Source organism: Rutilus rutilus (genome assembly GCF_951802725.1).
Source record: "Rutilus rutilus genome assembly, chromosome: 16".
Taxonomy (NCBI): Eukaryota; Metazoa; Chordata; class Actinopteri; order Cypriniformes; family Leuciscidae; genus Rutilus; species Rutilus rutilus.
The window spans coordinates 3,949,090-3,974,483 of record NC_140224.1 but is presented as its reverse complement, the minus strand read 5'-3'; the positions used below and the strand labels follow the sequence as shown (position 1 = coordinate 3,974,483).

At 37.7% G+C, this 25,394-nt stretch overlaps 1 protein-coding gene across 2 annotated transcripts; it reads left to right on the top strand.

Moving 5' to 3' along the window:
* Nucleotides 1-25,380, top strand: col1a1b (collagen, type I, alpha 1b). Of its 2 annotated transcripts, XM_084434856.1 has the most exons (51): nt 1-304; nt 1,566-1,754; nt 2,271-2,311; nt 2,512-2,538; nt 3,009-3,104; nt 3,670-3,735; nt 4,075-4,119; nt 4,291-4,344; nt 4,478-4,531; nt 4,660-4,713; nt 4,925-4,978; nt 5,546-5,599; nt 5,746-5,790; nt 5,884-5,937; nt 6,363-6,407; nt 6,712-6,765; nt 7,473-7,571; nt 8,211-8,255; nt 8,361-8,459; nt 9,296-9,349; nt 9,430-9,537; nt 9,631-9,684; nt 10,694-10,792; nt 10,880-10,933; nt 11,065-11,163; nt 11,969-12,022; nt 12,154-12,207; nt 12,293-12,346; nt 12,484-12,537; nt 12,764-12,808; nt 13,580-13,678; nt 13,756-13,863; nt 15,000-15,107; nt 15,257-15,310; nt 16,172-16,225; nt 16,320-16,427; nt 16,524-16,577; nt 17,379-17,432; nt 17,791-17,952; nt 18,796-18,903; nt 19,212-19,319; nt 19,440-19,493; nt 20,213-20,320; nt 20,725-20,778; nt 20,871-20,978; nt 21,068-21,121; nt 21,748-21,855; nt 21,997-22,273; nt 22,378-22,568; nt 23,303-23,545; nt 24,049-25,380. In XM_084434856.1, exons 1-51 carry the CDS (start codon nt 223-225, stop codon nt 24,193-24,195), a joined length of 4,347 nt encoding a protein of 1,448 aa, XP_084290982.1. In that variant the 5' UTR covers nt 1-222; the 3' UTR covers nt 24,196-25,380. The 2 variants fall into 2 exon arrangements, 1 of the variants encoding a protein (XP_084290982.1); XR_014630165.1 differs by lacking the exons at nt 21,748-21,855; nt 21,997-22,273 and having other exon boundaries at nt 83-304.
* The last annotated feature ends 14 nt before the right edge of the window (nt 25,381-25,394 follow it).

The window sequence follows — 25,394 nt, the reverse complement described above, 5'->3', positions numbered from 1 at the left end:
AGGAGGGACTCGCTTTGACTTGAACATGTAGCAGATATCTTGCTCACTCAGCACCTCCCCAAAACTTTGGCATATAAAAGCCAGGGTCAAACATTTGTTTGCAGTAGGGAGTTTCTGCTAGGGTCTGGATTGGAGTTACACAGACCGGACCCTACGTGTATGATTGAGGACAAAACAGGATTCCCCCTTGCCTCAAAGAGTCTACATGTCTAATATTTAGACATGTTCAGCTTTGTGGATATCCGGTTAGGGCTGCTGCTCGCCGCAGCGGTCCTTGTGGTGAGAGGACAAGAAGAGGAAGATAGTGAGTATATATGATTTTTACTCCTGCTTTTGCAAAGATGCTTGACAGAAGAGATTGGAGAACTCAAGAGGGGGAATTTTCAGCTTGTTGCAAGTGACCTGCAATCTAAAACTTCTTGGGAATGTCTCGAGGAGGGGGAAAAACTACCTTTTTTATTCTCATCAACATTTTTATCTTCTAGAAATTGTAATTTTCCCATCTTGGCAATGCACGCGGAATTGTGTTCCTTCCTCGAGCGCTTGTTTGCTGCGCGCGTGCAGTTACATGTTCCGTCACTATGTGATGTCCTCGAGCGAAGGATGCTCTGAAGGAAAAACGCGACACGGAGGAGAGAAGGGAGAGAACGAGTCGAGAGAGTGCATTTAATGTCATATATCCTCTCGTTCTTACGCCTGTTTGTATTCTGTCATGCTTTTGTATCGTTTTATAACGGGATATTACCGATTATCTCTGGATTACACTGTCTCTTGATAGACTAGGTGCACCCGTCACTCGTGAAATTGACGTTTTTAGCCTACACAGCAGCTAAAGCGTTACGATAGAAATACAATTCAGCGTTTTAGAATGACAAAGAAGAGTTTTATTTGATAGAGGAAAAACTCTGGCGTTCACTTCATCGTTTGGGAATGAGCGGGGCGTGACGGTGGTTTACATGGCTTTGGTGCCACCAGGCGGTGGATTTTAATACGGCACAGGTCTGAAACACGATGAGGGGGAGTGCAGGCCTATCCATCATTGTGCACCACGCCCCATTAGGCCATTTTACCTTAATTTCCTTCCTTAATAATAATATTGTATAATAATAATGAAAATAATACATATGGCGTCACACTAGCTCTGTATACGTATGAATATCATCACTGTTTAGTTTGGAGACTCTGCAAGAGTGAGACTCTGTCTTGTGCTTCAGATTATAAATGTCATATTTGTTCTCTTGAAAGTAACGCAAAAGTGTATATTTTCTTTTATTTACATCAGAAAACAGTTAAATTGAAGTTTTAGTTGAACTACTTTTTTGTAATGGGTCACTTTGATTTAGAGGGAAGACAAAATTTTGTTTATAGCTACATATATGGCAGCTAGGATTTTGGTGCGCTTGATCTTTTTTTTTAAATATATATATATAGGCTACATATAAAATGTCGAAATGGTCATAGCCCCCCTGGACCTGTCGGCCCTTCAAATCATTCCCACCGTAGTTAGCTGAATTGCGAATGTGATTGACAATTCTGTGCTGATTCATAGCTGTTGTCCTTTACAGTCTCGTTCGGTAGCTGTACATTGGAAGGTCAGAACTACAACGACAAGGATGTATGGAAACCTGAGCCCTGCCAAATCTGCGTCTGCGACAGCGGGACCATCATGTGCGATGAGGTGATCTGCGAGGATACATCAGACTGTGCCAATCCAGAGATTCCCGATGGAGAATGCTGCCCCATCTGCCCCGACGGTACACTCACCTCCACCTTCGCCCCATCACACGCACCTCGCGGTCACACTAGCTCTGTCGCCCTCAAGTGTGCAAACACTTAACCACATGCTCTGGGAAATATCTTTCATTGGCCTGTCATCATGTCGGAGACCTGTGGAGCGCAAACACATCACTGGATTCTCTCTCACCACTGATGCTTTTACATGGCCTGAGGGATTAAGGATGTTTTTGCTTGTAGTTTTTATTGCCTTTTGGCTAATTATACTTTTTTTGTACTTTTGTGAACAGTACATAATGCATATTGTTCCTGTGCATTCAAATATGCAAAGTTTAATGACGTTTGTAACTATTTGAATGTACATATAGGCCTACTAAGTTACTGATCTCTTGAGCATCAAAGGAAGTAATAATGTTTGGTAATCTTATTAATGAAAGATTGAGATTCCGGATCAGTCCTCTGAGCTTATCTATATCTTCACTTGAGCTGATTTAAGGTGGCACAGTTCTGAAATATTTTTATATTTTATTCCATAGAAGATACTCCACGTCCTGAGCCTCCAAATCCAAATCCCGAGGTTAGTGGGAATTTATTTGGATTTTTCATCATGCACCTCATTTATAAAAAAATAATATATATATATATATATATAATTATTTTAATTTGCCATACCATGTATAAATGTAAATTAAGCACTTAAAAGACCCCTTTATGTTATATTTACAGCATACACCAATATAAAGTGTCATAACATTTCTAATTTTTTCATTTTTTTAGGGTCCTCGCGGTCCAAACGGAGACCCAGTGAGTATTTGTTTTTGAACACTAAATCATTATCATTATAATAATGCATTTATATTTATATTGTGTGAACGATCTGGGTTATACTAGTACAACAACAAAAAAGACCAATTACACATTTGTTTGCAAGAGTACAAAGTCTCTATGAGACAAAAAGTTTGTATTGTCCACGTTACAAGACTAAGCATGTGAAAATCTGTTGCAAATGCAAAGAATTGGGGCATTTGAGGCTTTTAACCTGCTGACCTCTACTTGTCTCGCTGACCTTTGACCTCATAACATGAAAGATTAGGCATTTGTTTAATAAACATGGTGTTACTCATTCCATTATGATATTTTACATGCATAATGTACCGTTTTTCTTAAGAATATATAGGCAGGTGAAAAGGATTAAATGGATGAACTAATGAATGCACTGAACTAAGAGTTGGCTAAATCTGTGCACTCATGGATCTCCGCTGTCTGTTTCTCAGGGTCCTCCAGGGCCTCCTGGCAGAGATGGGACTCCCGGAGAGAACGGACTCCCTGGACTTCCTGGTCCTCCTGGAACCCCTGGCCTCGGCGGCGGAGTAAGCAACTCAATTTTTTACATTGTAAAACTGTGACTCTGCTTTGGTTGCGTCAGCATCGCTATGATTAAGTTTGAGAGAATCTTTTTGTATTGGCCCGTATTCAAAACCATAAATCTTGAAGTGATCTTCATGTTGCGTTCTGTTGCCTGATAGATTATTTCCTTTGGCATTCAAAATAAATAAATAAAAAGTATGTTTTTAAAAGTGCATGAAGCTTCTGTGATTGTGTAGTTCAGTACCAACTATGTGAACAGCTCCCATCATTCTCACCATTGTGGATTCTGGGTCGACAGGAATAAAAGCACACGATGCACTCTATAAAAGCAAAATATGGTTTGACATAGCTGAGGTATTTGTGACATGTCAGATAGGTGATTTTTATAGCATTTACACAGTGTAGACAGCTTATATTCTGAGATTAAAAGGAAAACTATCATTTAGTAGTACAGTAGTAAATGATGAAATGATACTCACCGGAGCACAAACCTTAAACTTGCATATTGAAACCAGCAAAGCTCTGCTTAGCGAACCCTCACTCATTCATTTTCTTTGTTCCCTACAGTCTTTCCTTTCCCAGATGGCTTACGGCAGTGAGAAATCCAGCGGCCCTGCTGTTCCCGGACCACCAGTACGTCAGCTTCTCTTTTCCCACTCTTCCTCCTTTCCTTCCGGATCTCACAGAGAATAGACAGAAATGGATCACTAATCACTTTTACACAGTGATTCACAGTCGTATGGATATTCAGCACTTTAGTGTGCATCTCTTTATCATAATTAACTTTTATAATGCATATACCTGCATTATATCTGTAATCGGCCTCCCCACTTTCTAGATTTCGGCTTTCAAAGGACTCCATTCGCACTGCCTTCTAAACTACAAAAACTTACATGATATTGAATATAAGTAGTGTTTAATCTACATAATTTTTCATTATCTCTCTTTAAAATGTTGTTTTCTCTCTTATAGGGCCCCATGGGTGCTCGTGGCCCCCCTGGATCTGCAGGTTCACCTGTAAGTCTATTTCTGGTGGTTTTCTTAGAACAAATAAATCTGCTAGTCTGTTTTTCATTTTTTTTGTTCTAACACTGAAGTCCTGAGTATTGTCAGTAAACCTCCTGTGGCATATTATCGTCCAGTATCTCCCATCTGATATCTAACCGTACTTGTGTGTATTTTACACAGGGCCCTCAGGGATTCACTGGCCCCCCGGGTGAGCCTGGAGAGCCTGGTTCTCCTGTGAGTATCTGTCACTTGCTTCTGAATTTTAGTGTCAGTTTTACCGACAAAATACGGCTCTTCACATTTGACAAAACATGCGTATTTTACCAGCGGCTTGTGAACATTATTCTTCTGCTGTTGTTGCCTGCAGGGTCCAATGGGTTCTCGCGGCCCTGCCGGTCCTCCTGGAAAGAACGGAGAGGATGTGAGTTTTCTTTTTCCTCACTGCATCCACTCCAGTCGCCTCTGAATCAGACCGTCAGACGAGCCAAACTCAAATAATCCAGCACAGGCCTTTAAGCCTCTTCTCATGTCTCTTCTGCTCTTCCTCAGGGTGAAGCTGGCAAAGCAGGACGTCCTGGTGAGCGTGGACCTTCAGGGCCTCAGGTGCTCACACACGCTTTCCTCATTTATACACACAAATTACTGCCATATTGCAGACATGGTCAACTTATGAAGCGTTACACTAGAGTATAAGAATGCTCACTGGAATGAAAACATTTTAAATGCTCGTTATTTCTGATTAGTCAAATAATCAAGCGTGGTGGAAAGAGATTCACACTTTCGTCATGATTATATTCTCTTGCTTGTTTCACAGGGTGCTCGTGGATTCCCAGGAACCCCTGGACTCCCTGGCATCAAGGGACACAGAGTGAGTATGACACTACCTTTTTACTGTAGTTTTAAATTGGTTAATTATTTATTCGTGTTTAAGGTAACACTTTAGTTTAGGGTCCGATTCTCACTATTAACTAGTTGTTTATTAGCATGCATATTACTAGGACATTGGCTGATTATTAGTACTTATAAAGCACATATTAATGCCTTATTCTGCATGAACATATTCTACATCCCTCAATCACCCAATAATTTGAATCTAAACTAAAGTGTGACCATATATATTTATAGATATAAAGAGATATATAGAAATTGATAGATTAATGCACATATTTTATTACATTTGATTAATTATTATATCCATTTTTTTTATTTTCTATTTTATTACATACTACATATTTGTATCTGTTTATCCATTAATATTGGCCACCATATGTGTTTTTCACTTTTGTTTTTTGTATAATTAATGTACATTTACATTTACATTTAATCATTAGCAGACGCTTTTATCCAAAGCGACTTACAATAGAGGAGAGCTATAGCAGCAGTTAAACTACCAATAGTTAAGTAACAATGCAATGTTTTCTGTCGCCTCTTACAGGGTTTCTCTGGTCTAGATGGAGCTAAGGGAGACGCCGGCATTGCTGGACCCAAGGTTAGATTTTTCTTCAATCGTATGGTCTTGTATATTCTTGTGTACATGCAGATATCAGATTCGGCCTGTAAACACGCATGCTAATTTGACTTTACAGATGTGCTGATATAGTGTGGACTCTCTGTTGATTGTGTTTCTGATTACAGGGAGAGACTGGTTCTTCTGGTGAGAATGGTGTTCCTGGAGCCATGGTGTGTGATTATAGATGGCATTTAAAGTCCATGAATAGTTCTTCGAAATGATGCCATTCTTCTCACATTTCCTCTTCCATCTGCTTGTTTCAGGGTGCTCGTGGTTTGCCCGGTGAGAGAGGTCGCCCTGGTCCCCCTGGCCCTTCTGTAAGTGTCACATCCATGCATTATTGTCTCTGTGGAGTAGAGAATTACATATTCACACAGTTTGTACACAGTATGAGACTCATTTTATACTGTCTAATATACTGTTCAGCTTATACAATGCAACTCAACTCAATGCAAATTAACTCTTAACTCTGATTCACCATGAGCAACCATTTATAAATGTCAAAATGAGAATGCACCACAAGTCTAAGATAATGAAAACTAATTGAAATATATCTGCCACTCGTTCTGGAGAGCTCTTGAGGCATGACGTTTAAATGCTCTCTTTTGGACAGAGTTGTTGATCTTTTTGGCTTTTTCAAAGGCAAAATCTTCAGGCAGGTTCAAGGCCATCATTAGTGTCATTATTGGTTCATAAAAATGAACGATTGTAATGTTTTTGTTTGTTTCTTTGTTTTCTGCAGGGTGCTCGCGGTAATGATGGCAACACTGGCGCTGCCGGACCTCCCGTAAGTCTCTTAAGAGCAATATTCTGGTAATACAGCAGTTATTTACTAGAAGAATCTATTGATAATTCAAGTATCACAATACTCTATATTTACTGATACTAAATACAATTTATTGTTCAAAGGACTGTGAAAATGAAGCAGTTGATTTGGAGGAATGATTCAAGAAATCATGATGTTAATAATAGTTTAGTTATTAGTACTACAACATATTGTTACACCTACTACAGTGATCAAAGTCGAATTAATAATTTTGATGATTATAGTCATATCATTTTCACTGATTATTATTGTTCTGCAACATTAGGGACCCACCGGCCCTGCTGGAGCTCCTGGTTTCCCTGGAGGTGCTGGTGCTAAGGTATGGAACACACGACAAATGATGGACCCACTTCATTATTGAACATTTAAATTAATCGTTTGAGACAGTGCACTTATTGTGTGCATACATGTTTTTACATTGTACTTATATTTAAAAATACCTGCATGTAATTACATCTGTAATTACACTGTTGACCTTCCATTACACCTTAAACCTACACATACCACTACACCTGTCACACATATGCCACCTCAAAAGCAGCAAAATTGTTTTGGGTAACACTTTATTACCCTTGTTACATATGTTACATGTACTTGCTGTAGTAGTAACACTAAGTTGTGCATAATTGCATGCAGATAACCCTAAACCAAATCAAATTCATAACCCTAACCCTATAGTAAGTACATGTTCCTTATACTAAGTACAAGTAAATTTGCAATACAACATGAACTGAATAAGTACATTGTACATAACATTTAATTTAAGTAATGTTTTTATGGTCATGGATTGGTACAGATGCCAACAGTTGTCATGTTCATTAAAGCAAAGCAAAAATTATTAAACAAGCTATAAGTACTTCCTAATTTTAATTGATTGTTTCATGACCCTGTTGTTGCATGTACAATATACCAATACAATATTCTTTGGATAGAAGTGTCTACTAAATGAATAAATGGAAATACCCGAGTCACCCTCTTATAAATAAACTGATAATTCACTGTTTTCTTCTTTTTTGTCTTCTGTAGGGAGAAACTGGCGCTGCTGGAGGCCGTGGTTCAGAGGGACCCCAGGGAGCCCGTGGTGAGCCTGGTAACCCTGGACCCTCTGGTGCCGCCGGTCCTGCTGTGAGTATTCGCATCACAAAACACCACTGTGTATTTGCTAGAAAGATTTGAAATGAACTACATTTCAAAAGGAAATTTGCTTGCATAGTAGCAACAGAATAATGGTACGTTTAAAGTAGTTGTAAAGTTGTAGATTCAAATGTAAACTATATTATCTGCTAAATAAGACATGAAGATACAACATTAATTACTAAAATAATTTTCTGTAAAACAATGTGTCTTTTAAATATAAATAAATTTGACTTGAGAGATTGTACGGAGCCCCTAAAGGGACATGGTAATGGAAAAAATATGAAATGGGAGGAAATTTATACATGTCAATGCTTTTGAGAAACTTTTGAATGTTTGAATGCAAAGTTTCTCAGGGGAACGCAAAATTTTTGCAAGGATATGCAAAAGCATTGAAATATAATTATTTCATCACCATGTCCCTTTAGGGGCTCCGTAAGTTTAAGATATCAATGGATAAATATGATCTTGTATAAAATGTACGACAAATGCAAAAACGGATAGCCCACCTAAAGCTGAAATTATCTACAAAACAAAGTGTGATTGGAGTATCATTTAAATGAATTGAAATAAGTTAATTTAATGGTGTGGAGAATAAGATGAACATGACTTCACTTTTTTTCTGCACAGGGAACTCCTGGTAGTGATGGTGCTCCTGGTGGCAAAGGATCTCCTGTAAGTATTTATATGTAATAGATAATATCCCACACCAATCTGTCTTTATCTTTTATTTATGCTGTTGCCCTCTTTACAACGATGATTTGCAATGATGTTTTGTAGGGTGCTGCTGGTATTGCTGGCGCTCCTGGTTTCCCAGGATCCCGTGGACCAGCTGGACCCCCGGGCCCTTCTGGTGCTCCTGGCCCCAAGGGAAACAATGTATGTACACTGCATTTTATTAAGAATGCATGAAAAGTATAGTAATGTTTCAGTGCTTTCAGGATTGCAGATATGCTATCTTTAGTTTTGAAACTGATATTACAGGAGTCGTGACTTATGGCTGGATCCAGCACAGCACTTTTGCACAGATTTTCGCTCCGATTTGCAGTCTGATCAGTAGATGCTATTATCCGAAAATCAAAGCCAGTCAGCAGATTATTGGCATTCAGAATTGACATAGCAGTGTATGATGGGTAAAGGCTCCGTCTTTAGGCTGTGATTTCATCCAGTCAGTGCAGATCAAGAATATTTGATATTTTAAGAATATTTTGATTTTAGAACACTCATTATCGGGCTAGATTAAAAATATAGATTTCACGATTTTAATCTATTCTCATTTTGATGAACCAATATCGATTCTTAAATCCGAAGAATCGATCTTTTAGTCTATGCTGTATTGAACAACACATTATTTGTAGTGCCTCCCATCCAAAAAATCGCAATAAGCTTTGTAACTTTTGTTATGAAGCTTTCTAATTTTGCCTGTTTTATTATGAAATTCAAACAATAAGTACCTTTTTCACACTCTTTAATGTGCTGTGACAGATCGCTGTAGCCGTTTCAGTTCAAGCAGCACATGAACTGATCATCTTTTCCTCTTTAACTACAAGTTATTGCATAAATGAATAAGTTTTAGGTGTTCAGGTGTAGATCTGTAGGTGTAGGTGTAGATCTGATTTAAAGGCACTTAACCTCTTTCCTGTCTTATAAATGTACATTAAGTTGCTTTGGATAAAGAGGAGTGGATACATTAGAGTCTTATGCTCTAATTCCAGGGTGATCCAGGTCTCCAAGGCCCTAAGGGAGATGGCGGTCCTAAGGGAGAACCTGTAAGTAGCTTTGAAGCATTGATAATTTCCTAATATTTTCAGAAACCTGTAATAGTAATAGTTGCTATTCTCTGTTTTAGGGCCCAGTCGGACCCCAAGGTCTAGCCGGACCTTCTGGTGAGGAAGGAAAGAGAGGAGCTCGTGGTGAGCCCGGTGGTGCAGGACCTGTCGGACCCCCTGGAGCCCGTGTAGGTTAACCTTACCAAAACTGTGACAGTTCGATTCCAGCATGCTTTTTATGCTTGTTTGTTTCTCACCTTTTGTCTTTTTTCTTTCGATAGGGTGCCCCTGGCAACCGTGGTCTGCCTGGCAGTGATGGAGCACCTGGACCCGGGGTAAGATTACTGAGCTTGCAAATCAAGGCCGTGAATCTTGCTAAACTGAAGCTCTGAACACTTTAGTAAATGGTTCATCTGGTAACCTTCAAATGTGCTTTACACTACCAGTCAAAAGTTTGGAATCATTAAGGCTGCATTTATTTGATAAAAAAAAAAGTAAAATGTTTAAAAGGATCATTTTCTATTTGAATATATTTTGAAATGTAATTTATTCCTGTGATCAAAGCTGAATTTTCAGCATCATTACTCCAGTCTTCAGTGTCACCTTCAGAAATCACTATAATATGATGATTTGATGCTCAAGAAACATTTATGATTATTATCAGTGTTGAAAACAGTTCATATTTTCGTGGAAACCGTGGGGTAAGATAAAAAAAAAGAGATATTAATAATTTTATTCAACACGGACACATTAAATAGATCAAAAGTGACAGTAAAGACATTTATAATGTTACAAACGATTTCAATTTCAAATAAATGCTGCTCTTTTAAACTTTCTATTCATCAAAGAATCCTAAAAAGGGTTTCCACAAAAATATTAATGCCATCACAGGAATAAATTACATCTTAAAATATATTAAAATAGAAAACATATTCTAATAATATTTCACAATATTATTGTTTTTACTGTATTTTTGATCAAATAAATGCAGCCTAGGTCAACAGAAGAGACATCTCTCAAAAACAATAATATATCTTAATGATTCCAAACTTTTGACAGTAGTGCACGTGGCAACAAACTGATTTTAAGTTAGAAATATTATTTAATGGGACTGAAATTACATAAGAGTATACGTCAAGTTTACATAGTTCTGTTTAGTCTAGTTTAACCCATATATCAACATTCAAATCTAAAATTGAAGCGTTTAACGTATTAACAGCGTAGCACTCAATCTAGTCCTGACTGCTCACTGTAATGCTGTTTAATGCATTGAGGAGGAGCTGTCCAGGGTCCTGTAGAAGATTGCTTTTGCTAAAATACTAAAAGTGGCCATTTAAATCATAGGGTGCCCCTGGTGAGCGTGGAGCTAATGGACCAATGGGAGCTCAAGGAGCCTCTGGAGAGTCTGGTCGCCCAGGAGAGCCAGGAATGCCTGGATCTAAGGTGAGAGTTAGGCTCTTTAATGTTATGTAAAACCATATCAGTAGTATAAATAGTCTGTATTTTCGCCTAACCTGATGCTTGTTGTAGGGTATGACTGGTGCCCCTGGAAGCCCTGGGCCTGAGGGCAAAGCTGGACCTTCTGTAAGCAAATATATATATATATATATATTATAATTCCCTGCTTGTTTTTGTTCGTATGCAATATAAGACTCACATTAGACTCTAAATCTTGTTTTTAAAGTAATGTTTGCGTGAACCTCTTTTACCCGTAGGGCAATCCTGGACAAGATGGCCGACCCGGACCTCCAGGACCTGCTGGATCTCGTGGTGCTCCTGGTGTGATGGGATTCCCTGGTCCCAAAGGAACTGATGTAAGTTACTGCTGCAAAAAGCTATGAATGATATATTTAAATAGCTTTATCTTGATAAAAACCAAACCTTCTCTAAACAACACATTAACCCTGTAGAGCCTACTGTATCATGTCCTCTAAATGCACATAATCTTCTACATGCCTTCTGTCGTCTGATTGATAGTTTAGACTTTTTTAATATTTGAAGATGAACATGGACTGAAGCAAAATACTTATCCATACATCATTTTAGAAAAATTAAGTTCAAATGGGAGAATCAAATATGATCCATCAGGCTTTTGATGCATCATCCTTGTATTGTATTGAATTCTATGTTTTAAAACTACAGAGCTTTGATCATAAAACTAAGCATTTAAATATCATATTATTGGAAGATATAGAGTTATGACTGATATTTATATGCATTTTATGTAAGTAGTCTGTAAGTAGTAATTGATTTACAAGCGGTCAGAATTTCATCTTACTTTTTAGCCATATGAATATCAGCATCTGAACCAAACTACATAATTTTGCCTGAGGTGTTTTTTCCTCAAGTATGAGCTTCATATTCTCACTCTATCATACTATATGATCCATAAAAGCCTGATGTATAAATATAATTCTCAACAAAACACTTATGCAAACTTTGTTTATATAGTATATATTGTCTAAAGCTTCAATAGATTGTTCCTTTTCGGAATATTATTTGATATGTCAGGTTTACAGGGTTTATTTCTTACTCTCTTGTGAAATAAAAAGATTATAAAAATATCAGATTTACAAACTGCTCAATGACATTTTTAATACCTTGATTTATTTCTCTTAGGGTGAGGCTGGTAAGGGTGGTGAGAGAGGTGTTGCCGGACCCCCTGGTGCTTTGGTACGTACTGAATCACACAGATCTGTAGTATTTTCTGAGCTTTATGCAGCCTTAAGCATTGCTTTAAGCACTTGAATCATGTCTGAGCAGGTGCATTATGATGCAGTGTTTGTTTCTGTGTGTTTTTATAGGGCGCTCCTGGCAAAGATGGTGATATTGGTGCTCCTGGTGCTCCTGGACCTGCTGTATGTGTGCTTAAACCTCTTAAATTTGATATGTGAACTGTTTCTGTTTCTGCTCTAACTTTCTCACTGCTCTGTGATCTCATAGGGTCCATCCGGAGAGAAGGGAGAACAGGGATCTGCTGGTCCTCCCGGGTTCCAGGTACGCTTGAACACCCTTTTTTATATTTACTTTGAGTGTAGTTTACATGAAAATACGTTTACTGGTCAGACTGTTAAGATTAGTAGCTAATTGGAATTGGTTTAGTCATTTGATGTTCAATGTTTATTCTCTTACAGGGTCTGCCGGGTACACAGGGTGCCACTGGTGAGACTGGCAAACCTGGCGATCAGGTACGGGTGCTCACTTGGACATAATTGTGTTAGCTCAAGGAGTTATGTATTTTATGTTGTGCTTTTTTTTATTTCAATTTAGGTTACAGTAATCAAACAAATTGTAAACACAAGATGATATGTTGCCCTTACTTCTTTATTTATCCTATGCAATCACAAATATGTTGGTTATAAAGGAGTGCAGTATTTTTGTTCAGTGTTATTTATTATGTTCACTGTCCAACAGGGCGCTCCTGGTGAAGGTGGTCCTTCTGGTCCTTCTGGTCCAAGAGTGAGTATCTCTTTCTAAATCAATTCACCTATTAAACTAAAAGAACAATCTGACTTCTATTTCTACCTTATTTTCACTATTACTATTACTACTCTTATGCTTACACTGCAAAAACACAATCATGCTCTTAGTGTCAGCATTGTTTTTTCAGGAAAAATATCGTAACATCCTTAAAACAAAATAAATTCACTTGAGAAGCAGAAAAAGTATTCTAGGAATATATCTTGAATTATTTTAAATAAAAGTTTTAAGAAGATAGATATATCGCTTAGATATATATATACAGGTGAAACTCGAAAAATTAGAATATCGTGCAAAAGTTATCATTTTGATGATTATGGCTTACAGCTTATGAAAACCCCAAATTCAAAATCTCAGAAAATTAGAATATTACATGAAATCAATAAAAAAAAAGGATTTTAAATACAGAAATGTCGGCCCTCTGAAAAGTATAATCATGCATATGTATAAAGTTATATATACTAAAGATATTAGTTTCACCTTTTAATTTGAATTACTGAAATACACAAACTTTTGCATGATATTCAAATTTTTCGAGTATATATATGCATCAGTAAATGTATTTTTTGTGTATTAAAATAATTATTAATTATATACCTCAATAAATGTAATTTTTATTCTTTTCTAAAAGTAATTAAACATTATGCTGGCTTTTCCTCTTCCCGCTTTCCTCACTGCTCTAGTATACCGTTTCTGTTAGTAAGCTGGGATGAAATACAGCAGAATGATATTTCTAAATGTGTCACGCAGGGTGACCGAGGTTTCCCCGGTGAGCGTGGCGCCCCTGGACCTGCCGGCTCTACCGGTCCCCGTGGAGCTCCTGGTTCTCCTGGTAACGATGGTGCTAAGGTAAGACTCCCAGTTCGATAGAATTATGACTCAGAATAGTGATATTTGAGAAATAATCTAATTCTCTCTGTGTTTAGGGAGAGCCTGGTGCTGCTGGAGGCCCTGGTGGTGTTGGTCCCGCAGGAATGCAGGGAATGCCAGGAGAGCGCGGTGCTGGAGGCATGCCTGGAGCCAGAGGAGACAGAGTAAGATTCACAACAGTCCAGATTTATACTCGCATTTTGACTGTGAATACTTTTATAGTCTGCCAACAAATATTTTCGCATAACAAACTTGTTTTTCAAGCAAACATATTTTTCCTTGTGAAAAAGAAGTACAATTTAGCATTCTTTTAAAAAGTCTACTTATTACAGAAGAATATATGGTAACAGTTTATTTTACAGTGTCTTACATGTAGTTACTATAGTAGTTACTATAAATTGAGCTTAATTACCCTAAACCTAACCTTAACCCTATAGTAAATACATGTAGTTCGCTATTATTACTCAGTGCTTAAATGTATAATTACTCTGTAACACAGACACCTTAAAATAAAGTGTAACCGAATATACTTAAGTGTGAACTGAATGTAAGGTTCAGTTTGCTTGTTATTTGCAATTAAATAAATGTATTATAGTTTAAATTTATGTTAAATGCGGTTAGTTGAACAGCTTTTTTGACCCACTTAAGTACAGTAGGACTTAAATATATCTTTATATGCAATTTCATTATTACTTCTTTTGTCTTTGAAATATGGTTAAAGTGTCTTGCTGAAAGGACCCATGGATTTATGATCAACTCAAATATCCTTTAATGTAATTTCTATTGAAACTTGTTTGTCATGTATTTAGATGTATGCAATTGCACATTTTCAAAGAAGTTGCGATGTAGAACATTTAAGATATATTAACTTTAAGTGTAATCTCAAATACACTACAGTTAAAATTATAATCAAGTACTTTACGTGTGCTTTAGTCAACACACCAAAATAAATGTGCTTCTTTAAAGCATGACAAAATATTATTAAAACATAATGATTTAAAATGTACTTTAAAGTAAAACTTTTACAATGCACTTAAGTGTGTTAAGAAGCATAGTCATGAAAGTGTACTCTTTTTAAGTGGCCTTATGTGTCATTAATATTATATTATATGTATTTAAATTATGCTTTTAAGATTTAAAGTGCACTACAAGTGCATATTAAATACAATTAAGCACCCTTCTTTTCACAAGGGTAGTGACTTGTTACCAAATGGAAATTATACTGACAGCAACTGTACACTGTAGTGGTGATGATGTCACGTCCTGCTGTGTGTTCACAACAGTTGTCCTTCCTCTTTAGGGTGATGGCGGTCCCAAGGGCCCTGATGGGGCTCCTGGCAAGGATGGCCTGCGCGGTATGACCGGCCCTATTGGATCCTCTGGACCCAGTGGTGCTCCTGGTGAGAAGGTAAAGAGATATGAATCATTTATTAGATAATTAGCATTGAAAGATATCATTTTTCAAATTGCGTGTTTTGAAATAGAAAAGTGTTTTTGCCTTAGTTCTGATCAATTTGCAGCATTGTATATGATTGTCCTCTCGTGGTTGTGTTTTAGGGAGAGGCTGGTGCTATTGGACCTCCAGGACTGACTGGCCCTCGTGGTGCCCCTGTAAGTTATTAGGATGCTCCTGAAAACCTCATGAAACATGGACATAAACACACAAAAAATGCTAAATTACACACACAGTTTATGATCAGCATTGCTCTGTAACTGCACTTATTTATGACCCTAAAAACCCTACACATTTTTAAGGCCGCTAAACCATCAACATGTTCAAAACTTTGCTGAAAAACCTGTTTCACAATCTATTACATGTCTTATGTCATCTGATTGATGGTTTCTATCAAGCCTTTTAGCAAAATTCTATAGCTATCATCTTACTTAGACTATTTTATTGGGAGATATAGAGTGACAGACAGCTGATATTTATATGCATTTCATGGAAGTAGTCTCATACATTCATAAAGATCTCATTGATTTATATTACAAGCTATCAGAATTTCATCTTACTTTTTGGCCATAAATATCAGCAAATGCACCAAATTGCATATTTCTGCTCAGTTTGTGCCTCTGTTTTTTTTTCCTTCTTGAGTTAATTTTTTTTTTTAGGTTTAACATAAACTGTTCCATTTAAACATAAAAGTTTGTGTTTACATAATGTGTGTGTGTATAGTATAATTTTTTACATCTCATGTACATATACACACACATGTGTTTGTAAGTGTGTGCATATATACACAGTATATACACATATACATATATATACACACACATTATGTAAATAAACTTTTTTTAAATTGTTAGATGTGATTAATCGCGATTAATCGATTTGACAGCACTAGTTTAAATGGATTTTTCAGATTATTAATTGATATGTCAGGCTTTACATGATTGCATTGCATTTTAATTTACAGAATGTGAGTGATTTATTGCAAGTCATTGAAACATTTCTGTGCCGTTTCTTCACAGGGTGAGCGCGGAGAGGTCGGTGCCCCTGGACCTGCTGGTTTTGCTGGACCTCCTGTAAGTATTACAATATCATCCTACATTTGTTAGTCAGTTCTTACCTTGTGGTATTTAAAATCACTGAGCGTAAGTGTGTCTGTTCTGAATGCAGGGTGGCAACGGACAACCTGGTGCTAAGGGAGCGTCTGGTGACACCGGACCCAAGGGAGATGCTGGAGCTCCTGGACCTGGTGGACCCGTCGGACCCGCCGGCCCACAGGTATTTCATTTACATATTACATATTACTTTTCTGTTGTGCTTAAATAGATGTACATCCTATATAATATCCTTATCATCGGTTGTTGTGTTTAACAGGGACCCGCTGGTGCTACTGGAGCTAAGGGTGCTCGCGGTGGTGCTGGACCTCCTGTAAGATTCAATGCTATCCGTCATTTATTACCAAATTAGATATTAGAAATTACTCACAATTCAAAGCCTTGACTCTATACTTTTAAAACAACTTTTTTTTTTTTATCAGTGTTATTTTAGTATTATTGAGATCCTATTATAGTTCCTATATATATGGTATTTATTTATATTTTATGTATTTTCAGTTTTGGTAATTTTGTTGTGTTTTATCGTTTTTATTTATTTATTTATTGTTTTTATGTCTAGTTTCCCCCCCCCCTTTTTTAGTTTTAGTTATTTTATTACATCAGGTTAATCTTTTGCTTTGGCGACTAGCTCAAAATAAAATACGTTTAAGATTTTTTACATTTATTTTAAAAAGAAATAAACAATTGACAATTATTGTCATTGCATAACTTACAACAAAATTAGTTAGCAAACCTTACGGTGCATCCACGTACAGCACAACAACAGTTAACATTTATTTTATTTCAAATAAAAAAATTATGGTTTTAGTTTTAGTCTAATATTCTGGACTTTTAGGGGCTTTTTATTCAAAGACCTCAAGACATTTTAGCAATTAAGCATATTTGGAGAACAAATGCATAACTTCCATTGCATAAAATATTAAACTTATCTGATTTAAAGTCAGTTCTATTCAAGTTCATTTTTAAATTGGTTTGATATTTTTGTTTAAATACACATACAGTCATACTAAATGTAGCAATACTTGTTTTAGTGGCCGGTGTATACTTTGCTCTGATATGATATTGCATAGCATGTTTCTGTTGCACAGTTTCCGAGTGTCTTTGTTTTTAATAGGGTGCTACTGGTTTCCCTGGTGCTGCTGGTAGAGTCGGACCTCCAGGTCCTTCTGTAAGTATTGTCTATTCCAAACAATGTCTAAACCAGGGTTTCTGGTTTATATTAATCATTTAATTAATGTTAAATGATTTATTTGTGTGTCAAGTGACCATTAAGTGACATCAGATAACCATTTACATGTGAATGTGTTGTTCAATTTTTCAAATATTAACTTCAAAGTATACTCAAAGTAAATATTTTAGGCCAAAATGGGTTCGGCTGACAAAATTGTTTGGGAATCCCTGGTCTAAACAAATACTTAACATATATTGACTTTTTATATTCAGTGTTTACAAGCTTCTCTTTTGCCCTGTGTGGCTTTTCCTGAGTCTGACCGCAAATCATTTAATTTCATGTCATATTTTCTCAGGGTGCTGCTGGACCCCCTGGCCCAGGTGGTCCTTCGGGTAAAGAAGGACAAAGAGGTGCCCGAGGTGAGAGAGGTCCTGCTGGTCGCCCTGGAGAGGCCGGTGCCGGTGGACCCCCAGGACCCTCTGGAGAGAGGGGTAGCGTTGGTCCTGATGGTCCCGCTGTAAGTAATCATAGTTTCAACCATAAGCCGCTTTTCCACAATCAGGCCAAACCGTTCTCACTGCTTAAGCGCTCCATTCCATGCCGATCCGGCCCAGCCGGTATGGATATGGATTCATTTTTGTATGGTTAGTTAACCGTGCTGAGAACAGGCCGATAATTGTTTGTAATTGTGCCGTACCGAACCAAGCTCAAGTGGAAAATAACTGGAACCGTTCGGCCAGTGTAACTGTGGAAAAGCATCTGTGATGCTAAGTTGAAAGTAACCTTCAGTTTGCTCCGCTGTCAAGTCACATGTATAGCGCTTTATACAATACAGTCTGTTTGCTTCACAGTAAAAAAAAAAAAACAGGAAAGTTAATCAAAGTTCGGAAATGAATACAATTTCAGCTCTAAATCAGCTCTGAACAGAGAATAGTATCACTGAACCACTCAATTTGGTTCAATGTTGATTCAATTCAGTTCAATAACAGTGTCTTAGTTTTTGCAAAGCGAATTAGTTTAGAAACCAGTTAAATTTCAGCTGTAAAGCAGCTCTAATTATGATCATCTAAAGATCATCAGTGTGAAACAAGCTCAAGTCAGCTATACGCAGCGCTACAGAAGAACCGAATAGGGTTATCAAGCTCAAGTCAGTTCAGTGTTGATTCAGTTCAATTCAAAACAGTGTTGATGTTGCAGAGTCCATCAATTATGAAACTAATTCAAATCAGCTATAAAGCAGCTGTACGGTAGACAATATTGTCATTATCCAGCTCAATTTAATTCTTATCCCGTAGTGTTGGTGCAGTCAAATCGATGGTATTACTGAATATTAAGAGTCTTTTAAACCCATTGTCTTTAGGGTCCTGCTGGTTCTCCTGGACCACCTGGTGTTATTGGATCCCGTGGTATTGTTGGTCTTCCTGGACAGAGAGGAGAGAGAGGTTTCTCCGGTCTCGCTGGACCATCTGTAAGTGCTTAAATAACAGATTAAATTTAATATAGATAAAGTCAATGTAAAATCTAATGTAAAATCTAAATGGCCCCTGTTTGCTTTAATGTGCATTCCTCGTCATATTGCACTTGAGTCATTGGTGCGTTAATAAAAAAAACATGTTTGTCTGCATAATCTTTCAGCAAATTGTTCATCCAAGGCCAAACTTTTCTCCTCATACTCATGGGGAAATATTCTGTAACTGTTTTAAACTGGGTTGCAAATGCAGTTTTAATGCAGTAAACTTTTGCCATCCTGCATAATATCCATCCCTATCACCTCAGGGAGAGCCAGGCAAGCAGGGACCCTCTGGGCCTCTCGGTGAGCGTGGACCTCCTGGACCGATGGGCCCTCCTGGACTGGGTGGAGCTCCTGGTGAGGCTGGACGTGAGGTGAGCAAACTATAGATTTCAAGACTTATGTTAAACCAGATTTGTCTGGTCAGACAACAAAAGGGCCACATTCTGTACAGCGTGATGGAGTTATTTTCATTATGTCACTCCTCTCTGCAGGGCAATCCTGGACATGATGGCGCTCCTGGCCGTGATGGTCCACCTGGACCAAAGGTAAGCGCAATCACACACTCTTAGATAGACATCCTATCCAATCAAGTTATTTGACATGAAATGTATTTTATTATACATTTTTTATTATTTTTATAATTATTATGCATGCAGCTTTTATGACCTTATTTTGAATTCAGAGGTTATTAATTGGAAGATGTGTATTTTGTACTTAAAAAAATTATTTGTCTCATCGCAAGACCATTTATATTATATTGTGAAGAAAAGCGACCCACTTCATATTAAGTGTTTTTAACTACTGTGTACTAACATTTAAATTAATAAGTCGATACAGTGCACTTACTGTGTACATACATGTAGTTATGATGTACTTATATTTAAAAATACCTGAATGTAATTAATACATCTTAACTACTCCTTAACCTTCCTTTCAACCTAACCATTTCCATATCCATATCCATATCCCAACCCCAATAGCAGCAAACGGTACAACATGAACACAATAAGTACATTTCTTTAGATGCATAGCATTAGACACCTAATACAATATATATATACAGTATATACAAACACATAAATATATATATAAAACCGGTTAATGGTTATAGGGTAATATACAGTCATTATCACCCTACTGTCACGCTATCTGTGTTTGTTTAAGTATCCCTTACGAAATAAATGAATGCATAAAAGTTGTTCATAAATTACATAGTATGTAATTGGTGCTTCCAGTTTAAAAAACACTTTTCTGCTTGCTGTAGGGAGACCGCGGTGAGTCTGGCAACGCTGGTGCTCCTGGTGCCCCCGGTGCTCCCGGAGCTCCTGGTCCCATGGGTCCATCCGGAAAGAATGGTGATCGTGGAGAGGCTGTACGTTTTTAAATCCCAGAATTGTTTCTGAAAAATTTACCAGAATTATTTTATTTAAAAAAAATTAATAAATACACGTCATGCATCCATACCAAAATTACAGGTTTTATTATTATTTTGAATGATTTTATTTCATTCTCACTTTAAATTTAGTTACAGTTTTAGTTGGTTTGGTAAATTTGAGTTATTTTAGTACTTTAACTTAATCTGAATGGAAATGAGATATTTTATCATAGGTCAAGTAATGAAAATGTTTTTATGGTTTTAGTTTTAGCTAACGATTATAACGCCGCACTGTAACACTAAAAACATTTTATGACATATTGATATATTATACTGAATTATGTCATGCTATGATTGTGGATGTTCAACATTGTTCTTTTCTTTCTTTCTCTTCTTTCCAGGGTCCTGCTGGTTCTGCTGGTCCGTCCGGTCCTGCTGGTGCTCGTGGTGCCCTGGTACGAATTTCTCATTTGTATCAGTTATTCATCTTGTAGTTTTTCTTAGTAATTCGTCACCAGTCTGATCATTGTCATCTCTCTTCATGCAGGGTCCAGCTGGTCCACGTGGAGACAAGGGTGAGGCTGGCGAGGCTGGAGATAGAGGCATGAAGGGACACCGTGGCTTCTCTGGAATGGCTGGAGTTCCTGGACCTCCTGTAAGTGAGCATAATGTCACAGTTACACGCTGAATCTGAACCGCTGAATCCACTCGAAGTGAAAACTGACCCTTTCTGAATGTTTTTAGGGATCTCCTGGTGACCAAGGACCTGCCGGACCCTCTGGCCCTGCTGGACCTCGTGTAAGTAGCACATCACATATCATGGGTTTTATATGACCTCACTTAAATAATAGTCAAACAATTTATTTGTATATACAATAGAAAATTCATCAATTATGAAATTACTGTAATTTCCAAGCTCTACAGAAGACATTATTATCAGTTATTATCCAGTTCAATTCAGTTCCAGTTTTTTTCTAAATATTAAAGACAAAAGTGACATTGACGGGAGTAGAGAAAAAAAACACATTAATTTCTTTGGTTTATAGTTTATACTACATGATATAAAGTAATAGTTCACAGAAAAATAAACATTCTGTCATTGTTTATTTACTTTAATGTAGTTACAATCTCATATGACTTACCTTCTTAGGGTTCAGGGTTGCCATATGGGAATCAGGGTTGCCATATCCCAAACCAACCAGTTTAAAAGTAGCTCGATTCCATGGGAAAACCGCAAACTTGGCAACCCTGGGCAGAATGTCCATGCTGCTCTTTTCCATACGACAATAGCAGTTGACAGGCTGAATCTGTGTGATAGTTTGGTGTGTTTTGCTCTGAAAACATTGCTCTGAAATGAGAAATCACAGGACAAGCTTCTGCATGCAAACATTGTAATATTCCGAACGGTTTCATCTACTCAATAGGGATCTTCTGGTTCCAATGGATCTCCTGGTAAGGATGGCATGAATGGTATTCCTGGACCCGTTGGACCCCCTGGACCCCGTGGTCGCTCCGGAGAAATGGGACCCGCTGTAAGTCTGAAATCAACACAATTTTACTGCTAAATTGTCTCTTTCAAGCTTTTTTTGTGGTCTCTGTTTTAGCGTGGACTTCAACAGATCTAAATAACATCCAATTGGATGGACTCATGAGATATTTTCTCTCTTAACTAGGGTGCTCCTGGTACTCCTGGACCTCCTGGTCCTCCTGGACCTGCTGGCATCGGTGAGCCCTTCCTTCCCATGCCACAGGGCGAGAAGGGTCCAGATCCACTGCGTGGAGGCTACAGAGCTGATGATGCTGGCGTTCGTGACCGCGATGCTGAGGTTGACACCACCCTGAAATCTCTGAGCCAGAAGATTGAGAACATCCGTAGCCCCGAAGGAACCCAGGCCAACCCTGCCCGCATGTGCCGTGACCTGAGGATGTGCCACCCTGAATGGAAGAGCGGTAAGCATGGACTCGATTTAAGGCAGTAGATCAAATGCAGATGTATTGAAATGATCGTGCATTTCGAAGCTCTGAAATTCACTTAAATCTGTTTTTCCTGCAAGGATCTTACTGGGTGGACCCCAACCAGGGCTCTCCTCTGGACGCCATCAAGGTTTTCTGCAACATGGAGACTGGCGAGACCTGCGTCAGCCCATCTCAGACCACCATCCCCATGAAGAACTGGTACACTAGCAAGAACATCAGAGAGAAGAAGCATGTTTGGTTCGGAGAGTCCATGCCTAATGGCTTCCAGGTACGTCAAGGCCTTATACTGGGATATACAGAGATACATAGACTGTGAAAAGACCAGAAACTAGAAAAAAAATATTTAGCTGATCATTTATAAAATACATTACGTTGTTTAAAATATATTTTATATTTCAAATACGAAACAGTGAATGAAAAAAAAAAGAAGAGTTTAGACAATTTTGATTACTGACAAATTTAATGAATGGTCTTGAAATACTGCAGAATTGAAAGTATTTCTTTCATTTTATAAAATATATTACATTTTACTTTAAAAATACATTTTAAAAGATGTTTATGTGCGCATATACAGTATATGCATTACAGATTATTATTTTCTTTTGGATCAAAGGTCTGAAACCTGTTCCAGCAAACCATAAATAACAAAATAAACAAATAAATAGTTTTAGGATTTTTAATGGAAAGTTTTGTGAATTTTATTAAAATTTTGATTAGTTACAAGTTTGATCATTTGCTCAAATAGTGCAGAATTAGAAATATTTTATTTTATTACTTCAAATTAAAGAAATATTTCAGATTCTGCACTATTTCTAAGACATGAATCAAATAATCACATTTTTGAAATTTTGACAATTTTGTACAAAAGCTAAGATTTTCTAGCTTCCTCTCAAGCTCAAGATGCTCTCTAGAACCAAACAGAAGCATATTCATTAGTGGTCTCAAAATACATCATGGTCTTCGCTGATGAATACAGGAAGTAATGTGGTGTCCTCTATGTAGTTCCAGTATGGCAGCGATGGCTCTGATCCAGAGGATGTTAACATCCAGCTGACCTTCATGCGCCTGATGTCCAACGAGGCTTCTCAGAACATCTCCTACCACTGCAAGAACAGCATCGCCTACATGGACGAGGCCACGGGCAACCTGAAGAAGGCTCTGCTCCTGCAGGGCTCCAACGACATCGAGATCAGAGCCGAGGGCAACAGCCGCTTTACATACAGAGTCAGCGAGGATGGCTGCACGGTGAGCACACCACCATCTCTGCCATTGCTTTTTCATTTGCCCCCATATTTGTGTTCCTTTGCTTCCTCATAATGTTACTCAAACAGAGCACTGCAGAGATGACGTGTTTTTGTAGTCCAGCCTATAAGTTTGCATCACCCTGGTTCCCTCAAAAAAAAGCCAGTAGGATTATTGCAGAAAATAAGCTGTGTGACCAAAACACGGTTTGCTCATCATGATAAACGTAATTTGATGAATTTTGATGCCTAAACACAATCAGAAGTAAAAAGCTAAATGTAGGCTATAAATGAACTGAACCACACTTAAGATTTCGACAACTCTCAGTCTCAAAAAAAAAAAAAAAAAGCACTTGTTAAGCACAGACCTTATTTCAGGCATTTAACCAAAAACCCATTGACTTCAGGGCGATTGTGTGCTAAACTACACAAATACGTCATCCCTGCAGCATTCTATTAATCTTATCATAATTCATTTGTCCTTTTTTGTTTGTTTGTTTTCCACAGTCACACACTGGCACATGGGGCAAGACAGTCATTGACTATAAGACAACGAAAACATCTCGTCTGCCAATCATTGATATCGCTCCTATGGACATTGGTGCTCCCGATCAGGAATTCGGTGTAGAAGTTGGCCCAGTCTGCTTCTTGTAAAAAGAAAAATCTGGACATGACTTTGCTGTTTTTTTTCTAGCAGTCATCTTCAAATCTTTTCCTGTTCATTAAAAAAAACTCTAATTCGGCTGCAATCGGTCCATGTGCTTAAACCTGAATCCTTGAAGACGGTGCTTGTTGTGATTCCCATCTTGAGAAACATTCTTAAAAACAAAATCGAGGACCGCTACATTATTCTGTATCACCATCATGGACACTTCATGAGAATCCTTTGCGTCAGCTGACAACAAGAAAATAATATATACTTGTAAAACGCCCCGCCCCCTGGAGTCCACAGGAAAACTACCACCTGGTGACTTTTTTTGACCACTGCAAAAGGACAATGAAAAACAAGCAAATGCTAATGTACCATTCTCTGGTGTTGAATAAATATGACAAACGACAGCCAAGTGTCTTGTTCCTTCTAACTGAAAGTAAAGCATCACACAGGGAACAGATTTAGGTCAATGGTATGACGTCATCTTGATATAACGGCTACCTCAGGACAAAAAAGTGCATGGAGATTTTGGGGGAAACGAGGGCAGTTTTTTTTTATTCAACCAAAGTGACCGATTAGTAACAGGAATGAAAAGGTGCTACTTCCTCTCCAGGTCCTGTCTGTGGTGTGTTTGTATCTGAGAGAAAACAAACTCATTTTTATACTGTCACTTACACTTGCAGGGCCTTTTTGGTGCTAAATGTCAGCAGAATGTCTTGATGTCAATGTGATGCAATTGCTCTTATCAAAGTGTCAGCGGATGAGGAGAATAAAACAGCAGGATAGGTCGGTTACTGTAGATTTGCACTTAATCTGATACGGGTTAAGTGGATGGACTGATTGCCAGTTCGTCTCATTTCCATTTCCCCTTCCTGAAGTTTCTAGAGAAGTCTTATTTTTGTCTGTACGTGCCGCTCCCCCCGTTTCCGGATTTTATTTCTACTTTAAAAATGCAATGCACATCTTTTTTTCTATTTTATTTTTGTTTTAGTTTGTTTGATTTGTTTTCAGTGAAAGGTTTCTTTATAAAAACTTAAATGAGGCGGCAAAAAGAAAAGTGCACGGAAGAAATAAACCCTCCAATGGTTCCAACAAAGGATCTGTACTTATTTTGTACATGTATAGTATTTCAAGATGTTTTTAATTATTTTGGATGTTGAAATAAAGCATGTTTATGTGGTCAACTGGATGCTGGATATGT